Genomic DNA, 21,762 nt, shown 5'->3' with positions numbered 1-21,762 from the left:
TGGATGAAGAGGGCTTAGAACATAATTCTAATGACAGGAAATGCTGGAATTTAGCCATCCATTTATTCTAGAAAAGGTGGGGACCATTTCTTTCTTTTCTAGCCCTGTTTTCAAAGGACATATATTGCCCTAACTTCATGCACTACAGGGATTATCAGATTGACCTCAGTGACAGCTGTTGAATTTCTCTTCCTAAAAAGTTATGCTATGCTGAGCACACATCTTTATGAACACATTATTAGCTGTGTTCAGCTGACACAAACTAAAACACAAACTAAACTCCAGTCTGGAGTATAGGCACCTACATTTAGCCTGAATAGCAATATAGTCAATCTGGATTCTCTCCCCAAATAGGGTAGCAATATGAAATCATAATAAAACTGAAGTGCTTCTCCTTATAGATGCCAAAAATGGAACATATACACCACACCTTTCCAAAGTTCATATTCATGGAACTTGTCTCCTCGTCATCTCCAACAAGCTCCACAGCTCCACAGCTACAAATGTTTTTCTCCCTTCCACTTACTTCCTTGAGTGCTATAGGTTTAACAGGAAGTGTAACTGTTATTCAGGAGCCACTGCATGCATGTAATTTTCTTCAGCTGGCCCTTGCCTGCAGCACCATGTGGTTTGGTTTCCAGGTTGATCGCTTAGAGTGAGGACACCAGACAGGGAGTGAAGCAGCCCTGTGGGAAGCCAGCACTCTGTCTTAATGTGATTCACTCCATGGGTGGTGCCCTACAACCTATTTTGAGGTCTCCTATAATTCTGAAGCATTGTTGAACTTGAAAAATAAAGTGATACTTGCTGTAAGGAAGGAAAAAAATCACAATTCCTCTTTCCATCTGCCCTGTACTGGGATTTTTTTCTCTGCTTTGTAGACAGTTAACTCACTGTAGCAGGGACTGTCTGCACTGTACAGTCTTCAGCCAGATGATACAGTGGTAGCTGTTACCAAAGTATTATTTCACTAGTCATAAATACAGTTTGCGAGAAATCTGTGCAAAGACTAATTGCTAGACCTCATGTAAAATATGGCATAGACAGGAACATATTACTGTGGCAAGGTTAGCTGCTTTGCATTTTCATAAGTATTTACATAAGTATGAGAGTACCTATGTACAGAGGCACTGTATACCAACACGTTGGACACAGTAGCCATTATCTCGTGTTCATTTACCTAAGCCTTGAAGCTGCCATAGCAAAATCAAAACATTTCACAGCAAATGTGTTATCTGGCCAGATTCCTGCCAGTCCTTACTTGCTCAGAATTGAAAAGCAGCTCCAAAGAGCTGTCAGAGTATGCAGTGATGTGATGAGGAAAGCCCATTTGGAATTAAATCTGGCAAGGGATGTCAAGGACAGCAAGAAGGGCTTCTTCAAATACATCAGTAGCAAGAGGAAGACTAGGGAAAATGTGGGCCCTTTGCTGAATGGAGTGGGTGCCCTGGTGACGAAGGATGCAGAGAAGGCAGAATTACTGAATGCTGCCTTTGCTTCAGTCTTTACTGCTCAGGCCAGCCCTCAGGAATCCCAGACCCTGGAGGCAAGAGAGAATGTCTGGAGAAAGGAAGACTTTCCCTTGGTCTAGGAGGATCGTGTTAGAGATCATTTAGGCAAACCTGACACCCACAAATCCATGGGACCTGATGGGATGCACCCACGAGTGCTAAGGGAGCTGGCGGACGTTATTGCTAAGCCACTCTCCATAATCTTTGAAAGGTCATGGAGAACAGGAGAGGTGCCTGAAGACTGGAAGAAAACCAATGTCACCCCAGTCTTCAAAAAGGGCAAGAAGGAGGACCCAGGCAACTACAGGCCAGTCAGCCTCACCTCCATCCCTAGAAAGGTGATGGAGCAGCTCATCCTGAAGGCCATCTCCAAGCATGTGGAGGAAAAGAAGGTGATCAGGAGTAGTCAGCATGGCTTCACCAAGGGGAAATCATGCTTAACCAATCTGATAGCCTTCTAGGATGGAATGACTGGCTGGGTAGATGAGGGGAGAGCAGTGGATGTTGTCTCCCTTGACTTCAGCAAGGCTTTTGACACTGACTCCCATAACATCCTCATAGGGAAGCTCAGGAAGTGTGGGCTAGATGAGTGGACAGTGAGGTGGATTGAGAACTGGCTGAATGGCAGAGCTCAGAGGGTTGTGATCAGCGGTGCAGAGTCTAGTTGGAGGCCTGTAGCTAGCGGTGTCCCCCAGGGGTCAGTACTGGGTCCAGTCTTGTTCAACTTCTTCATCAATGACCTGGATGAAGACACACAGTGCACCCTCAGCAAGTTTGCTGATGATACCAAACTGGGAGGAGTGGCCGATACACCAGAGGGCTGTGCTGCCATTCAGAGAGACCTGGACAGGCTGGAGAGGTGGGCGGAGAGGAACCTCATGAAGTTCAACAAAGGCAAGTGCAGGGTCCTGCACCTGGGGAGGAATAACCCCATGCACCAGCACAGGTTGGGGGCTGACCTGCTGGAAAACAGCTCTGCTGAGAAGGACCTGGGAGTGCTGGTGGACACCAAGTTAAGCATGAGGCAGCAATGTGCCCTTGTGGCCAAGAAGGCCAATGGTATCCTGGGGTGCATCAGGACGAGTGTTGCCAGCAGGTCGAGGGAGGTGATCCTCCCCTTCTACTCAGCCCTGCTGAGGCCACATCTGGAGTACTGCGTCCAGTTCTGGGCTCCCCAGTACAAGAGGGATGTGGCACTACTGGAGCAAGTCCAGCAAAGGGCTACAAAGACGATTAGGGGACTGGAGCATCTCTCTTATGAGGAAAGGCTGAGAGAGCTGGGCCTGTTTAGCTTGGAGAAGAGAAGACTGAGAGGAGATCTTATCAACGTGTACAAGTATCTGAAGGGAGGGTGTCGAGAGGATGGAGCCAGACTCTTTTCAGCGGTGCCCAGTTGACGGGACGCGAGGCAATGGGCACAAACTGAAACACAGACGCTTCCATCTGAACATGAGGAAAAACTTCTTCCCTGTGAGGGTGACAGAGCACTGGAACAGGTTGCCCCGAGAGGTTGTGGAGTCTCCTTCTCTGGAGATATTCAAAACACGCCTGGACATGATGCTGTGCAACGTGCTCTAGGTGACCCTGCTTGAGCAGGGGAGTTGGACTAGATGATCTCCAGAGGTCCCTTCTAACCTCAGCGATTCTGTGATTCTGTGATTCTGTGAAAGAGCACCAAGTGATTTCACTCCTTATGCAACACGAGACAGTCATCTTGCATCTTCGCTACCACATTCGCAGAGTGGCAGGCCAGCATATCACCTATAAAGTTTTTCTCAATAGGTTTTGAAATAGCATGGGGCTGAGTAAAGCGAGATTCATACCTGAGAGTAATTCCACACAGTGAACGAGGTGACTAACTCATGTTAACGTCTCATAATGTAGTATTGGAGTGTGGAGCTGCTGGAGAGAGCCAGCAAGCCCCTGATCCCAATCCCAACTCAAAAAAGAAAAGACGCCAAAACTGTCCATAGGCAAATTCAAAAGGGACTTCTTCAATACTGGAAAGGATTTAAGGTAATGAATCCCATATACTTCTAAGTCTGGGAGAAAAGTTGGCTTTTACTTACTGTCTTTTGTCAGCTTTCCCTGTTTAATATGCTGATTGTTGGTAATCCCGTTCCTAGATGCTAAATTTTCTTCATGCACTGAAAGAAAGCATCTCTATAGCTTGTGACTATGAACAGTGGTGCAGGAATCAGATGCCTATAAGCCAGGTTCACATTTAAACCCTGCTGTTCAACCATTTTGCTGTTTGCATTTACTCTTCATAAAGAGAGTAAAATAAGCATACACTTTCCAAGGGATGCTGCAAGGGAAAATACTCCAGAGAACATGAGGCACAGGGCAGAAACAGGAGGCCATTTAAGATCTTAAGCTAAAAAAGGAAGCTGATCCAGTGCATCTGTTCATAGGCTCACGGGAGAGTGTTATCTATAAACAGTGACTGAGACACTGAAAGAGATATTGAAAAGATTCATGCCCATAAAAAAAGAGTCTTTTCTGATCCCATTTAAAGCTCTGAATTTGCAAATCCCAGAGTTCCTACATTGCAACTGTCAGGTGTGACCTGCTTCCATCACTTTTTGAACTTCTTGACCACTTTTTAATCCCAGGTTATCACTTAGGGCGCAATTGCCCTGTGAACAGTGCAAGCTTGAAGCTTGCAGGATGCCAGCATCCCCTTCTGAAACAGTGAAGGTCTGGCTCAGCTGAGAAATGCTGCCTCCATGTCCAAAAGTTCAGGCTGGCTGTGAGAACAGAGGAAGCAATTCTATTTTGCCAGGTGAATCCTTCAGGAAATCTGATGACTGAACAACAAAAAGCAAAGTAGAACAGGCCTGGAAGGGAAGTGTGTTTTGAAATGTGAAGCATGTAGGATGAACATGCATGATATCACAGCACAGCAGTGGACAAGACAGCAAACATTCCTTTCACTTTGTAGGGAAAGAATCTGAAAGGATCCTTTTTTGTGAGCCGATGAAGACAAATAAAATTCCATTATTCTCCTTGGTCTTGGATTTTGACTGCAAGAGTCAGGAGTAGGATTAGCAAAGACTAAGACTGCAAGAAATGGAAGGGTTTCTTCAAGTGGGAGCCCATAAATGGGAGCATAAGGCGAGGGACAGAAACAAGTGTGGGTCTAGACCAGAAGAATAGCCAGAGCACTCTGGTAATGGGCATGAAGAAGAGGGTAAGGAAGAGGTATTTCATAAACTATGCAGTGAGAGGATTCAGCTGCAGACTCAAAGCTGTGCTGCCCAACACTGGCCCTTCTCTAAACCAAGAAACTTTCTAGATTATGAGAGGTGAAGAAACCAGCGTGAGTTTAGTGGGATGGGTGAAACAGTCCATAATCCAAAGGTGCTAGCAGTATTTGGGAAATTCTTCCTCCTTTCCTCCTTGCAGCAGGATCTGGCCATATTTTGCATCAGAAGGAGTGATACAAGACACTGACATAGCTGATGATTAAATAGTTGGCACTCCATTCACTTCATTACTGCCTAACTAAAGATGTTCACATGTAATCATTTTCTGGATAATTTGAGGTCTTAGATATCATCAAATGTGTAAGGGACCCCCTGAAGGAGAAGCCTTCTTCTTTAATTGCTCTTCCATTATCTGTGATTTTCCCCATTATAACCCCTCCTACGACACCTCTAAGCACTGCCAGTTTAAATAGCTTGGAAAGTCCTTCTCCTAAGTCAACTTGCAAATTAAAAATCAAACAAAACCAAAAGGAAAGATTTTCACCTTCAGGTTCAGGTTCCCAGACATAGTCACCAACCCATAATACAAAGGAAAATTCGTTCATTTCCTAGGGAAGAATGCCAAAGGAAGTGAACTTCATCTAAAAACCTAAAGGAAACCTGCGGATGGGTGGATGGCTTTCAAGTGCAAGAGCCACTGTCTGTAGCTGTGGCTTAGCCTTTCTTAAACTGTTTTCCTTCAGCTTCATTCATATTTGTAGGAGGTTCAAAGGAGCTCTGAGGTTTCTGTATTTGTAGCATGGAACAGCTAAATAGAGGGATTTTTTTTTAAGTGTTTGCTTTTTTTCTTGCAGCATTTATTTAAAACTCCTTTTCCTAGTTTCTTGCAGAACTACAATTATAACCCATCTAATTGCTACCACAACACTGAAAAAGCTCCCAGACCTGGAATTCTTTTGGTGGTATCTTTGGAATGGGTCAGGACAGCCCAGGTACTTTGCAGGTAGATGGGCAGTGTGGACAGAAATGGAGTTTACACTATGCTTTTGCTGAAATAGACCAAGAGGCTAAATAACACAGGCATTGCGTACTTCATAGCTTTAGATTATTATTCTTTAGCTTGGCATCACAATGTCACTATCGGGAAGCAATGGTGGGGTACAGCCGACAGCTGCTTTTTCTTTTCCATCTCAGTGTTAACACTAGTCCCAAAGAAATCTCTGAGATGGGATTCATTTTACCAGTTTAGGTGTCTACCACACTGGCACCTAGAACTGAGCTAGCTGTGTTCAGTCCCCAGGATAGCCAACAGCTGGTATAGTCAGAGGAGTTCAAGGAATGACAGATTTCATCTCAAATTAGACACCCACATTTGGTCAGGAGAATCATGGAACAGTTCTTCAGTAGACGAGAGCCCAGGACAACCTGATACTGAGTGCCTATACTGTAGTCACGAATATTTCTTCCCTGTGATAAGCCCTGGAAACCTCAATTCAGAGTTTCTGGGCTAATAGCTTTACATTGCTAGAACAAGTAGAAATTTTCTTCTACCCTGTGATTTAGGATTCTGACTTTGACTTGTTAGCACAGTGTGCTGAGACTGCAGGATGGATGGGATTTGCAGCTGAGTTTTATTTCCATTATATTTCTGAACTTTGCAAAATCTGGAGTGGGTAGCCTGGATTGAGACACTCAAGTGCTCAACATCCAAATTAGGGGCTGCACTCTTTCACAGCTCAGATGCCCTTTCTGGCATCTAATCAAGACCGTTTTTTCAAAGCATGTAGCCTCTTGCTAAATATGTGTAAATAGAAGGTTATTACCAATATAAGGATAGTAAGTGGACCAACACATCAGCATAAATTTACCATGCAGAGCTCTTAAAACCTAATTATTAGTGCCTAAATTTGGGAAGTGAGTTTTTCTGAAAATCCAGCTGATAACGACCCTTCTTTAGCCTAAGAGGAAGTCTGCAGTATTTGAAATTCAGGGCGGTTCTGGAGATTTCATGTGGCAGGGATTGACTTAATCATTTTATTTGTACCAATAGGAAAATTTAAAGCTTGATGTACTCGTTTGGAATAAAGGGATTTTAGGATTGTCCAAAAGCCAATCATGTTAATATTGACATGTGGAGTACATACGTTAATTCTATACTGATAGTATAATTTATATGTTAAATGTGTGATTGTGTATGACACAAACAAATATGAGCATCAGTCCCTTTGATATTTCAGGGTTTTTTTACATACATAAGGTATACTATTAGGTACATTAAACATGTATGTTGTTTCTTCATGGGAGTATATGTGTTTTGATATATTTTCTTAAATAATGCTATTTTTGCTGCATGAGGTGCAGATACTTACTGGTAGGAGAGTGAAGTTTTGATGCCACACCAGGCCTGTAGGGTGGTGCAGACAATACTGAGGAAGATAAATCTGAAGGAAGGAAAAGAATATAACTTGTCTTGACCTCTTAACAGAAATAAATGAACAAATGAAAGGCTGATTGAAAAAAATAACAGAAGAAAAAATGCTGAAGTCACAGGCCACAAGTAAATATGTATATAGACACTGACTCATAAATATATTCACAGTTGCCTTTTTCTACATGTGTTTATATTATCTACAAGGAGAGACAGATGTATTATTTTCTATTTCAGAAATGTGCCAGCTGACATGCTTTGTTATCATTCCTGATGAGTCTCACCTGGCTCTGTTTGCATCAATTTGCTTGTTTCTCGAGGAGGCAGTGGCTGCGTCCAAAATGCAGACATTTCAGCTATGGGAACAGAAAGACATATGCTTCACGTCATTCAGAATATTTGTTATTTATCTGTCCAGTGCAAAGTCCCAACCCACTATGTAGTAGAGAGATCACCTGCCAGAGTCCCTTGCCCGGTACTTCCAGTGACATATAAAAACAGAAGGATGAAAAAGGAAGGATAAAAACTGTAGTTTGTTAGAACTTGGAAGGTCCATGGACTAGGGGAAGGCAGATAAGGATTTGAAGAAGGTATGTTTAGTGGAGACCTAGAGAAGCAACTCTATATTGCTCTTTCTCAGGTCTGCTCGCCGGATTTGGAGCAAAATGTGGGCAGAGACCTGGGTGGCTGAGGTGCGTGTGTGGAACAAGAAGAGCCAGGACATAGAGGCAGGTTTCCACGAAAGCACGAAAAATGACAGGAAAGTCATTATAACGTATTTTAGCACTTCTGCAATATTGAAATCTAATCAGTTGCAGCACGAGGGCTTTGAGGCACCCCCGAGGTTTGTTCTGCTGAAGGTGAGGCACTGGTGAAGACCCTGTACCAGGCTGTGACTAGTGACCCATCTGCCCAGATTTCTGGGCAAGTTTGGAGGAACGGGCACCTCTTGGGATGGGGAGTCCATGTCACCTCATGCAATACATCTCAACTCTCTGCCCAGTGTGGTCTCCTTAATTGAGCAATATCTGGTCCCTGTAGCTTGTCCGTTGAACTGCCAGTTCCTAGGGTTGGGTGGTAAAGCACCCTGCAGGGATCCTGAGCACCCTGAGGGGCTCCCAGGCACCACAGGTCAGAAACCACAGCAACAGGTTAACTTGTGGAAGAGAAACAAAAACACGCTTTTCCGGATGAAGGGACTTACAACAAGAGGGTCTGTCAAAAAACCTCCTCTCTGCCTGCTGGGCCTTTGCAAGAAGGGGTCTTTCACCCAGTTTGGATGTGCAAATTCAGACACTTTTGTGGGTCGCTGAGTGGAGCAAAGAGCTCCTGACACTGCCAGGGTTTGTGAAGGACCTTACAAGTGGTAAACCAGGTCTCCACCTCCGAGACGTGGTTTGGGATGGGATCCTGCAGCCAGCCGGAGCAATAGGCAATGGAGGGCCCTTGTCCCACCGTCCAGCAGCTTTGGGGCTCATTAACGTGTGGCCAAGGGTGCAGGAATGATGCAGGAAGAGCTTGTTGGTGCAGTACTCACAGGTCGGTGCTGTGGCTGTGCTCTCCGGAGAGGCTCCGGCCGTGCTGCGCAGTTTCCAAGCGTCCCAGGTTTCCATTGATGGAAACCCCGATCCTTTCGTGCCACCTGGCTTGGGCCATGTTGGGACCCTTGTAGGAGGGATTTCCTCCCCCTTCAGAACAACTGGGATCCTCGTAGCTGGGGAGAGACAGAGGTGCCAGCACTCGCAACACGCGTTGGGTGCCGGTGCCTCATGGCCAAGTGCCGCACGTTCACACACGCTCCGGGGCACAATAATGTCTAAAACGCACCCAGAAAATCCCCTCTGTTCCCTGAATGCTTTCACTGGCAGATGAGTGGAAACCTTCTCATTTCATTTTAAAAAGTCCGTTTGTTTTTTTTTTCTTTCCATATGCCAATAAAGTTTGAAATCTTAATTGACAATGTTACAACGTGTGAGTTTTCGTAAACAAAAAAATACAATGTGAAATGTTCCTTCAAAGCTATTTTTTTTTCCCTCCCACAGAAATTATTCTCTATTATTTCCTAAACTACTTCACTGTGGAGGGAAGAGATGAATGCCTTTGCCTATGTGAAGGGGAGCAGGGAGGTACCGAAGGGCAGATGCTGAAATTTGAGAACTGATGACATTTTGTGGCAGGAATGATAACTGGGGTTGGAAAAGATAATAAAGGTTGGTATGAGGTTCAAGAAGTTAAAAGGGCTTATAAAACAGCACCTAACTAGGGAAACGTGGAAATTTTGCTGTTGATAGATGCAGCTGCAGTGACTAGGAGGTACGAAGCCTAGGTTTGAATTCGTCTTTGCTTCCACTACGTGGAAGTGAGGCTAAGGCCTTGGTTTTCTGCTTTCAGTGTGATCATGCTAGCACTCTTCTATCTTGTAGCTGAGTGGTGAAGCTAAATGCACTAAAGTCTATGAGATGTTCAGGTACTCACAACTGCAGAGCATATAAATATCAAAGACAGAGAAAGAGATAGGTAAAAAATGACAGTAAGTAATGAGAGAAAACACTGTGAACAATTTTTTTTCATGATTTAAAAACACCAACTATTTTTTTCTTCTCTGACTCCTTAATAAATGTCTTTTGCTAATGAAATGACAATGAAAACAATCTGAGGCTTTTTACAATGATTTTTCTACCCTCCGGTTATCCAGGGCATTAATGGCCTCATCTTCTGCTCTTTAGGGCAAACTTTTATCTTACTCTGTATTTTTAGTTCAACATCATAGAGTTTGTGCAGCAAATCTAAGCAGTCACTTGTCAAGTTGTCAGTCAAGGAGAATATACATTTAGGTGTGAGAATACTTGCGCACTTTTAGATCTCCACGTGTGTTCTGCTGATGGATCCATGGTTTTGTTTGCGTCTTCCTGTAATTTCATGAAACTTGAAAAAATCGAATCTAGATCTTCGAGGTATGAGAAGATAGGGTTAGTATGCTCAGTATCCACAGCATATTCAGTGAGATAAAAAGGAAAGGAGTTGGATTCTGGTATAAAAAGAATGGTAGCTCTCTTTTCTAAAAGAAAGTCATTTTTGGCAAACTGCCTGCCTTTGATTAGTTTTAAATAAGAGAGTAATGTCAAACACCTTTTGGCATAGGTAAAATTGCCATTGATTTCACTGTTTGCCTGTTACAATCAAGCAATCAAAATGAGAAACATGCACCAACTGCAATGAGCGGTCGTATCTGAAGCATAGCTCAACCTGCCAAAGCAGTTTTGGGTGGAAGAACCATGCAGCACACTGGCTAAGTATATTTGACCCCTTTCTGAGGGTAACTCACATAAAGATAGGAGATTATTCCCACTGAGAGCTAAGGGATTTATTCTTTTAAATTAAAAACATTATAGAGTCTCCCCCAGTCCAGGACTGAATTCCATAAAAGCTCTTATTCCATGAGAGAAGATGTTCTGGTTTGGGGTGCAGGATTCAAAGGATCAAAAGATGCATCTTCAGTTCCCAATTTTTTATGTAATTTCCAATTTTTATGTAATTTGCATATCTCTCAGATCTTAGGGAAGACATATTGGTCTAAAAATATCACCTCTTCAACTATTTAGGAAAGGTTTGAAATTAAGTGGCTAGTGGGTTCATTGTTGAATATCTTCAGATATAGTCCCAGGGCTAGTCTTTTTTGTCCCATCCATGTCTTAGGCCTTATAAATCCCTTATGAGCACTCAGGCTGTTGTTTCTATCCAGCCACAGTATGGGTTAACTCATCCCCACAGTGTGGATAAGAAGAGGCTCAGCCTAAACATAGCACTGCTGTGTCATGTCACCATCACTCACTGCCTCACACCCATAAAAGTACAAATTGCCTTGGGAAATGTTATCCCTGTCCTCTTCCACGAGGGCTTTGATATCCAAATGGAAATATATATTATCTAGCCTGCTTGATCTCAAGAACAGAATCACAAAATCCAGTTGGTCTTATAAGAGGGGACTTTTGACTACAGCTTCAGCCTATGAAGAAGGATCGGAGCTTCACTAGGGCACTAGCTGTTCATCCCTTCTGCTCTCATATTTCCAGGGCTTTCTGAGCAAAAAGATCAAAGCACTAAGACTGAATTACATTTTCTGAGACGCCAGGTCACCAGTAGTTTCCAATGAAACCAAAGGTTTTTGTTCTTTCATCCAACAGAAGACCCCACATTTAATAACTTGAAGTTTGTAGATTTTACTTATTTTTTTGTGGTGAATATGGAGTAATATATGAAACACTGCATTCATTGCAAGTGCTATCTGGACATGGTTTTCATTGCTGCTGCTGTTTGCTTTTATTCCCCAGGAGGTACTTACCCAGGTCAGCAGATGTGTTGCTGGAAAATGTGTAATTAATAACAGGAGACTTCTCTAGCATCTCCCAAAAGTCAGACAGATTTCTCCCTGCAAATATACATGCTTAAAAATATCACAGAGGTCTTGCTTCAAATGTAAGCCATCAATGAGAACCATAGGGCAATATTTTGGGTGGAATTTTTTTACATTTACCTGTTTGGCCTGCCATCATGCAGATATAGATACAATCTGAATTGTTGCTCTGACTCACTGTAAGGGAAACACATGTAAAACAGATGCTTGCTCTCAGTTTTCATTGCACAATACTATCTTAAGTAGCAGAAGACACAAACCCCAAATGATACGTGACTTCTACAACTGGCTTAAGATTTTCCTTCAGATCTGATTTTGACAAAAGTTTGATCCTTTGACAAACTGGTGTTTTTCTTAGAAAGCAGTTGATAGTTATAGAAAATTTCAATCTCTCATACACAAAAATATTTCTACACATTTCTTCTGAAAATAAAAGATTTCAGTGGTATATACCATCCTGCGCTTTCCGGGAACCATTCTCATCTGTGGACTGGATGCCTGACTAGACTACATGTCTCATGAGATTTCAAAACGCCAAAGGGAAGACTGCACTATTTCATGAAAAGTTATCCAGAAACCCCAGCCTATGCAGAAGAATTGGAGCAGATGAAGTTCATATGAGGCAGCATGTCCAAATGCTAATATTTCAAGGGGAAATATTTCTATTTTTTTTTTAATTCTACATTAAAAACATTGTTGCAGGGGAAAAAAAAGCATTCCATCAGAATATATAGGCCATAATTATTTTGGTGGGGTCATAATTTCAAAAAATATTCATATTCAATAATAGTTCATCAACCTTTCAAACAAAACAAAGATGCTCATGCAAACATGCATCTCCACCCCTCCCCAAATTATACATGGTGTATAATATAAAGTTATATATATATAAAGTATGGTATGTATGTATACATAACATACATATTTTATATATACTAATACATTGTATGCATGTATGTATGTATACATTTTCTTTTCCTGTAAGGAGACTTTGTTTACATCTGCAGTCCACGCTTTGTAAGACAAATGCTGAAGAATAAGCAGGAGAAATCGTAGGCTTTTGTGCATGAATAAATGAGACAAACAAGAATGATAAATGGTAAGAAGAAATGTAAACCTGAGAGAATAGAAGTAGACTTGAAAATTTCTGTGAGATAGCTGGTGGAGTTTCCAATAATATCAACAAGTAAAGCTGTAAAATCTAGAAGGAAAAACAGAGAAAGTTTATAATCCAAAGCACATATTCCACCATCCATGCTAAGTCAAAAATCACTTTTTTATGTGATCATATTTTGGGTATATGTTTGTGCATAATAAAGTTTAAAATATTTTAAAGTTAAGAATGTTTTTACTGAATGGGAATGGACTTAAGAAGCCACTTGAATACTCTGAGGAAATGTGAATTAAAGATGATATCCAAAAAATCACTGGTGTCCAATTTCCACTGCTCTAATCACCAAGATATTCTGGATTTGGGTCAGAAAGATTAGGGTATCTATCTCTACCATCCTCCTACTATAACTGGGTCATTATGTAGTAAGAATGATAAGATGAATGGTTCCAGAAGAAGCCGTGAAAGCCGTTGTTGCTTTATTGAGATGGTCATCGCATGCAACTTAGAGAATATGGGGTCTGTTCTCTAGTTGCTGAGCTATTTTTGATATCTCACAATAATCAGCCATTAATCTAGAGCACTCAGATTTATCCTGGAATTGTAAATGCTGTGAGATCAGGGACGTGAATGGGTAGTAGGTGAAGGATTTACCTACACTGCATTAAACAGCTCTGTGTGGCTATTAATCCTTACTTTTCATTCCTGTTGGACTCACTGAAGGTACTGGAGGCACTGGTGTAGAGAAACCCCCGTCCATCTCCTGCGAGTTGCCTCCAGACAGTGAAAATGGCCAAGATACTACATCACTGCTCTTTGTACTCCAAGGAGGAAAAGGAGGTCTTTCCCACCAGGGTGAACCATGCTGCTCACTTGATGGACAGCTCCGCTCCAGACTGTCTGGTTGGGCGCAGCCATCTGAGGCTGCATGCATCGTGTCTCTCCAAAGGGTCAGAGCAGCCGTTGGCTATGAGTAATGGCCACTGACCTCAGTATGGCAATGCTACTGATAAGAATAAAGTCTGCAGAGCTGAGGCTATAGCTTTCAGCTCACATGAAATAATTCAGTTTAAGCACGTTCAGTTGCCAACCTTTCTTGTGTACCCACCTGTCAAGTCATTTGTCACGTTGTTCAAGCAGTAGCAGTGATGCATAGGGAACTTGCCACGGTCGACATTTTTCAGGTTAGAAGCTGTAGAAAGAGAGAGAGAACATGGGTATCCTGATGCACGCCCTGTGCAGGAGGAAATGTTTCTGTGCAGAGTAAAGCGATAAGGCACTCACTGTTATAAATGGTGACTGACACTTTGTGGAAGGCAAAAGAGCTGTAAGACGTAACGCTCAGCAAAGAGAAAAAATTTTTGGTACCTGCAGAAACACATGCCCACTGATATTAGTGGTTAGAACAAATTACGTGAACAGAATGTTTTGACTCTGAGCATTTTATTTCTAAAACAACTCCTGAGGTGCTGATGTTATACAGCTGCTTGAGACTGAATTCTTCTTCATTTCGTCTGAGGGAAAGATCACTAGTATTACCTTTTTTTAATTCCAGCAAGCAAACCTGTACTGCATTATAAAGCACTTCTTAGAGCCATCCCATAAGTAATTGTGTTATGCTTACATATAAACACACACTAATTTCTGAAGTCTTTTGGGCAGGCAGCTTTCTGCATTATAAATGTGCAAGTGTAACTTGCACCGAGAGTTAATTTTTGAGGCTGACAGCATGCATTTATGGCTTTTTCTGCTAACACTTCCTTTATCTCATTCAGGGCTGAGCTGACAGCCTGTTTGGGTTTCCCATCATCAGTAACCTTACCTTTGAGTGCCGTGTCCAGCATGCTGTTCACTAGCTCAGTCAGGTTAATAGCAGCCAGATCCATGGACTTTGCAGGCAGCTCTGAAAAAGAAGGGATCTCTCTGAGTAGCTGGCTGCATCACGAAAATGCTAGGAAAGAGCCATAAATCCCCTGCTTGTATACAGCTTCAGGTGACAGAGGTGGAACCATTCGACAAAAAGCCTCCGGAATGGGAAAATGAAGTGAACAGATTGTGTATCGGGTTGCACAGAAAAAACTGTGGTGAGGAAATAGAAAGGCCATGAGTGCAGAGAGAAGCCTGAAAAATAATAAAATGGAGTGGGCAGCGTAATGGTAGGCCAAAATTTAAGTAGGACTCTAAGTGATCTATTCCTTTGACCATGGCCTTGAGCAGGCTGCCAGAGAGCCTAACAAAGTCCTAACATTTTGGTGCCCCCTCGTGCTGGACAGTGTGTATTTACTTAAAAAAGAACATTAGATCTCCCTTTGAAGGTAACAAATAGAGATAGTATCTGTCAATATTCCTCCTTTCCCCAAGCTATAAATGCTGCATAGAACTGGGATGAAAATGGAGATATTTTCTTTCTCAGCTACCTTGATGGTCATATTGCTACCAGAAAGAAGAATTAATTGTAGCTTAACCACACTTTTATTTAAAAGAGGTTTTCTTTCTATTAATGTTGCTTATTTGTTTTTCCCAAATCAAAATTTCCAAAGACACTCTTCTGCTTCCCTCGCACAAAGTCATAAAAAGCAGAGCAGTATGGTGTTGGTGTGTGTGAGGAGAAAGGTCTGTGTGTGTGTGTATGACAGAGAGAGACAAAACACAGCTGCAAGGAAAAAGAAGCATAGAAAACCAAGACGAGATCAACACTGAATTTTTGGGAAAATACAGTTTTCCAGTGATGTCATTATTATTTTTAACCATTTCTAACCGAAGCATGTTTTAAACTCCATTCTGACAAGTGAAAAAGAAAATCGTAGTCACCCTCGTGAAGATACAGGAAACCAGGAGCCCTGCAGCACACGCAGCCCTGCTCTCAGCGTGCTGCAGAAATCACTCAGAACTGGGAAGGATTTCTGGAAGGGGACTGGAGCTGCACTCTAGGACTGAACTTGTCGCTAGCATGGAAGAAAGGGACAGGAAAACAGAAGGGAATGGAGAGGTGTGTGTGAGTGCAAGGAAAGAGAAAACAACATTTTAGTTTCCCCAGAAGGATGGAGGTTATGTTGGACAGGGATCTGGGCAGTCCCGAGGAGGTGCCTATGTCTCGGTGAGGAACCACGGCAAGAGCAGGGTGTTTGGGCTCACAGACTCTGCTGGAGAAGGGTCCACCTCTGTGCCCGGCACAGCACCTCCCACTTGCATTAAGCCCTGCACATGGACAGGGTTAAGGGGTTCCTGATGTGCCGCTTGTTACCTGCTGTAGCCAGCACTGCCACGTGCTTTTCCTTCTTGTTTTCTCTTCGTATGCATGAAGCTGTGAAGTGAAGAAAGAGAAGACTGAGAAACAGTTTCCCCTGTTGAGCTAGCAAGTAACTCCCAGCTGAGCTCTCAGCCTGGGTTACTTTGCTGCTCTCATTCATTATATCTCAGAAATGGATAGACATAAGCACTGCAAAGCAGGCCACGGAGTACTTGTAACAACAGCTGACTGAGTACCTAAGAATAAGAATGCCCCAAAGGACCTGGCAGCTAAAGGAAGAAAGCAGATTAAACATCAGGGCTTGTTCCCCTAACTCGAGAATCAAAAGAAAAAACTGGTGGCAAGCTGTTATACGTGTATGAACTAGGCTTGCAAACACCACTGACTGCAAGGTGCATAGTATAAGGCTAAACCTAAAGGAACTGGCACCAGCTGTGCGCATGCTGGTTGTCCAGGGCATGCGTTTGATATAGTGTTGCTCACAGGAACTGTGTTGTTGGGAAGGGACTGGAGGGGGATTCAGGAGGTTGGACTCATTTCCTGGGATTCCCTCTGTGACCAATGAAGGCAAGATGCGAAGTGGCAATTTAGGCATCACAGGATGAGCTGAAGTACAAGAGGCTCCCTGTCCCATCAGTGGAGCTGAGTGCCTCCGAAGAGTAATCCAGAAGGCTCCCTAAATGAGCCAGCTCTAGGAAATGCTAAACTCCCATGCCTCTCTGATGCTTGAGCTTCTCAGTCCATCCAAGCTCCCCAGTGAAAATCCTCTCCTGAGAGCTGGTGGTGAGGAGGACTCACAGCAGTGGTGGTGATGACCACCTCTGTGTTATAATCTAATGGACATTCCAGCTATGGGAGCAATTGAAAGAGAAATATTTTTTGTTATTCCCAAGGGATCACCAGACCATAATATTCAGCCTTACCTACACTCCAAAACAGAGAGAGACACAAAAATCCCACGCACATCTTCACTGGCACGTGCCAGCAGCACCACCGCATTATGGACTCTGACTTCCAGTGGTTTGGCTGCTCTAGGAGAAAGAAATACTATTTTGGTGTTGCTACAGTTTGCAATATTGTGTGATTTTTTTTTTTTTTTCTTCAGCCCTGGTCCCAAATGTGGTCATGGGAGGAACACTAACTCTCCGTGATGCTGACAGAAGATTGGTGATGTGAACGACAAAGAATCAGAAATCCCACAATCAGTATTTTTTTCTTTTTGTGACAGTCTCATGAGCTTAGCATTTAGCTCTTGATTTTTGAGTCCTACATAACGGGGGCTTGGGTGGCACTTGTGAGGCCATCTACGCAATCCTCTGTTCTCAGGCACAAGGAACTGTGCCTAAAGCATGCTGACAGATCAGGTGCCTACACCTTTCTTGTTGACACAGGGTAAAACTTGCTTATGTTGATTTCAAGGCAATACCAATCCAGCTCCTTTTCTGCAGAACCGTTGCCTGCCCAGCCATCCCTAGGCTTGTATTTCCACAGGTAATTATTCTCACCAAGTCGTGTGCTCTGTTGCCTTACCTAGTTGCTTGGGAGAGGTTAACAGTGCTCTGCCCTTCATACAAGGACATGCTTTCCAGGCTCCAAAGATTTCATTAGAGCTGGTCAGAAAAAAAGAAGGAAAGTCCTTGCTACTCGAAGTGTTTCCTCCCTTTTAGTTTGGAATATCAGAAGATGCCAAATAGCTATGTAGTTGTCAGTGCGTGAGGAATTGTATGAAAATTAGTGAAAAAAGTTCAGTTGTTTTCTTCATGTCACCCAGATCCTCTCAGAGTAGTTAATCATGTAAGTACAACAAATCATTATCTTGAAGATAATACTGGTTTATTAACAAACTATTATCATCATATTTAAAATCTTTCTCATATTTAATTCACTGGAGAATTAAAACATTCTGGAAATAGCTAATTTGTATTGAACAGTTCCAAAGAGATTGCTCCTTGAGATGATAAAATGATATCAAGCATTTGTATGTGGAAAATGTCTGTGTTTGCTCGTCTGATGAGTCAGAAGTGTTTAAGTGCCAGCTCTGCAAATTCTGACAAAGCTCTGAGAAGCTTTTTATGTAGTTCATCCTATCTATTCAGTACATTTGGCTAACTTTTCTTCTCCAGGGATATTGTCCTAGTAGGCAAATGTCAGCAAAGGAATACCTACATTTTTACCCCAGCCCAAGCCCATACTCATCCACAGTTTCTGCAGATCTCACGTGGAATCACAGGGATGAGGATGAGAGAAAGCCTTAGCCAAATCTCACTCCATAGACTTCACACTCTACTGTATTTATGTGGGCTGCACTAATATGCAGGACCAGAGTCCCATGTTCCACTGACCAGTCTAGCATCAAACAACCTAAGCTTGGCCCTCCTCGTGGCAATATTTGGGATCTCAGCACTAGCTGGACTGCAGACCATGTACGTTTGCTAGTATGAGAGTCACACTGCCTGGCATCATGAATACTCCCTGCTTCCACTATCCTGTATTATGAAACCTAATGGGACGTCTAGCAGCGTTTTCCATGCATTTGTGTACTCTGTAATTAGGGGGTGACTTTATGATGCTAGCTCAGGCCTGCTAAAATGTTAACATGATGGGAACAGCGCTAATACAGGCTTCACTGAGGTAGGTATAAAACTAATGGAGGCTTCTGTGCTCAAATATCTTTTTTCTTCTTTGGTTTAACTGTATGAAATGGAGAGGGGCTAGTTAGAGACACTCCTTAGCCATGCTAAATTTGAAGAAGTGGCTTGGCTTTGCAGAAGTGACTATTGGCAGGGAGAGGGCTCTGGAGCTTAGCTGGGAGTGTGGAACAGTGATTTGGGGAATAATATCAAGGGGAAGTTTGTAACTGAGCAGGACAGTTTTGGAGCAGGAGGCTACAGTGACTGGTACACATAGTCAATGGAAGTGGGAAGTAAGGTCCTGTCAAGGGGAACTGTTTGGCTGTGTGACAGACTGAGGTCAACAGTGGGATGGCTTGCTGTTGTGGTTTTTTTTTAACAGAACTTCATGAATTTTTATTCTTGTACTATGAGAAGTGACTGTCATCTTAGATCTGCGAGATCTGCTTTAGAATCAGTTGCACGTTGTGATGATGGTTCAGCATTTCTGGGCAACAGATCTCCTCCTGAACACAGACCTGTTTGTCGTCACAGAGTGCGTATGACCAGACTACATTGCCAGCACTGTCTCTGTGCACGTCAGCCCAAGGGCCATCAGCATGAAGTACAGCCAGCAAACAGCGCTGCACCAATACTGTTACTGCTGCAAAAGGTGACCTTAGCTGGAGATTCCCTGTTGCCCAGACTGGCAAAAGAGCCCAAACCTCTGCCCTTCATGAGTATTTCATCTGTGTTGTGAGAGAAAGACACAGACCTAGAAAGTGGGAGTCGAGGGGAAATAGCTGAAGAACCAGCAGGAGAAATGGAACTCTCCTTAAAAAAGGCAACAGCAGAGACATGCTTGGAGGGAAGAGAATAATTTGGTGGATGTGAGAGGGAAATGTGTCTTGGGGGGGAGTGCTGGGCTGGGAGATGGGAAGATGCATGGGGAGCACAGGTTTCACTGATTGCTGTTTGGAGAGCCTCTCTGTGAAGAAGCCACCAAGGGACCAAGGGGAGAGACTAGCACCACTGTCCTCAATATATTTGAGAGAGTGCTGTGACAACCTCTTTTTCTTTCTCTGCATCCTAGCGGGTGTCAGGAGAGACCTCACATCAAAAAACATTTCTTTAAAACAAAGAAGTGGGGGAGAGAGGGAGGAGAGGAGGACATCAGGGCTCCCCTGCCCACTTTCAGTCCAGCCCTACAGATTGGTGCTCGGTGCTTGTGAGGGAGGGGGGAGACTTGATTTCCAGCCCTGCTTTGATGAACACAAGCTCTCCCGGATCGCCAGTGCATCGTGCTGGCACTGACACAGAAATCCTTGACATTTGCAACAGGATTTCACAGACTGACATGCAGTTGCAGCTGTTCAACAAATGCTCGCTGGTAAAACGGATGACTGGTTGTAGATAATTTCCTAACAAGGATTTAACTTCATTACTAATTTAGGCTGGCACAGAGCTGTTCAAGGTGGCGGGACAGTGAAAATAGTCAGAGAAAGGACTCAGTACAGCATGCTAGAGTAGAGGCTAGAGACAACACATTTTCAAGAGACAGAAGAGAGGTGAGAAGACTGAGAAACAGGGGAATTGTCTTAAAACACATCAGGAGAGAGAGAGAGAAAGAGGGGAAAAAAAGGAGCTGGCAGAACAGCAATAAAATTGAGAGGGGATGAAGTACAAAGGTATGTTTGGAAGAATCCCATGGACGCGGAGAGACACTTTCCCACGCACCTGAATTTGCAGCTCTGCTGCACTGCCTGCTGAACTGCTACTCCACGCTACTGACACGCAGTTTTCTCCTCATACAACATTGCTTTGAACATTTGCTTTTTAACATGCTTTGCTCTGAAGTTCTGCTTCAGAGCAGGCATTAGCATGGTCATAACATCCACTGTTTTCTGAGGCGTGATTACGCACTACAGAATCAATCAAGCAAAGCATCTAATGATTTGGACAACATGCAAACATAATCTGGGGGGACAAATTACAATAAGCCAAATCCTGTTGTACTTCCAGGAAAGAAGTAGTAAGTAATTTGGTATAGAATTAATGCAAGTTCCTGCATTTATAGGAGGAAGTGTTTTGCCTGAAAGGCAGATTTAGCACTGATGCTTAAAAAGAAACTGCAGAGAAACCTCAATATTAATGACACTGTTCTATGACAGACTGCTCTTACTCCTCAAAGGTTAGCGACTGACTTAAATTTGATGTGTTAGTTTTTAGCTGCTTTCTAAAGTCTTTTTCTAGCTTTAACTTCTGGAAGTTTCTGCTCTCCAACTAAATTTTGAAGCTATCTTTGAAGATTATCCCTAGAGCCTGATATATCTTATCTCTCAGAAACATATGAGTAATATGAGTACTAATTCCTATGATAAACATCAAGTTTGCTTCACACTGGTTATCCAGATATCTGATTTCTATCTATCAGGGACAAATCTTCATTATCTTATAATTGTATCTTTTTTGTTTGCTAACACAAGTGACACTGTGCAAACACGAAACCCTCATTGTACTCAAACTCAAACTCATTAACAATTTCCATTTCAAAACATAACGAGATTCATAGATACTAAAGAAACAGGTGCCGCTCAACCATGAGCAGACAGATAGACAAATCCTGCAAACTGAGTTTCAACGAATATTTCCCTTCTAAACATTTTTCTAATACAGGTTACAGGCCAGACTTCTATTTACAAATACTGCTTTTACATCTACTGGGTACAATAATCCCTCTCCTGTGTTTATTTCAAACTGCATGTTATTACTAGAATTCATTTTACTTAGAACTGTTGAACCAGAGGTTCCCTGAACCACTGAACTGGAGGTTTTATTCCAGTTCAGATTACCTTTATATGCTCATTAAGATTTTTTATTAAATACCTATTTGTTATTCTAGATTAACAATAATCTTAAACGAACATGTTTATTAGCTCTGCTTCATTTCTACTCATTTTAATGTGGCAGATAACCATGAAGATTGAAATGTTTTTATTTCTATGGTACAAAGGGAGTGCAATCAGATAGCAAGTGGTTTTCCCCATATCTTTGTGCTAAACAGAGCAGAACACAAGTTAAGAGATCAAAGAAATAAAAAAAAAGGAAAGTCCTTGAATATTGATTTCCTTACCTCTGTTCAGTTCCAAAATTTAAAGATCATCCCTCAGTTTTAAGCACATTATAGTCCACCAGGTCTAAAGAAATATTCCATGTTAATATGAAAATAT

At 42.6% G+C, this 21,762-nt stretch overlaps 1 protein-coding gene across 1 annotated transcript in view; it reads right to left on the bottom strand.

The window, feature by feature from the left end:
• Positions 1 to 21,762, bottom strand: part of HHLA1 (HHLA1 neighbor of OC90) — a 30,455-nt gene that overhangs the window by 7,400 nt on the left and 1,293 nt on the right. Inside the window, exons 2-14 of the mRNA XM_067292596.1 lie at positions 16,847 to 16,954; positions 15,918 to 15,977; positions 14,496 to 14,576; positions 13,958 to 14,041; positions 13,782 to 13,865; positions 12,680 to 12,763; positions 11,683 to 11,739; positions 11,491 to 11,577; positions 10,003 to 10,095; positions 8,682 to 8,862; positions 8,353 to 8,363; positions 7,433 to 7,504; positions 7,090 to 7,161 (exon numbers count right to left, since the gene is read on the bottom strand). Coding sequence (XP_067148697.1) covers positions 7,090 to 7,161; positions 7,433 to 7,504; positions 8,353 to 8,363; positions 8,682 to 8,862; positions 10,003 to 10,095; positions 11,491 to 11,577; positions 11,683 to 11,739; positions 12,680 to 12,763; positions 13,782 to 13,865; positions 13,958 to 14,041; positions 14,496 to 14,576; positions 15,918 to 15,977; positions 16,847 to 16,954 — 1,074 coding nt within the window. The remainder of the gene's footprint in view (positions 1 to 7,089; positions 7,162 to 7,432; positions 7,505 to 8,352; positions 8,364 to 8,681; positions 8,863 to 10,002; positions 10,096 to 11,490; positions 11,578 to 11,682; positions 11,740 to 12,679; positions 12,764 to 13,781; positions 13,866 to 13,957; positions 14,042 to 14,495; positions 14,577 to 15,917; positions 15,978 to 16,846; positions 16,955 to 21,762) is intronic.

This window comes from Apteryx mantelli, chromosome 2, assembly GCF_036417845.1.
Source record: "Apteryx mantelli isolate bAptMan1 chromosome 2, bAptMan1.hap1, whole genome shotgun sequence".
Taxonomy (NCBI): domain Eukaryota; kingdom Metazoa; phylum Chordata; class Aves; order Apterygiformes; family Apterygidae; genus Apteryx; species Apteryx mantelli.
Note: the sequence above shows the minus strand (reverse complement) of the source record. Positions and strands in the feature narration are given on the sequence as shown.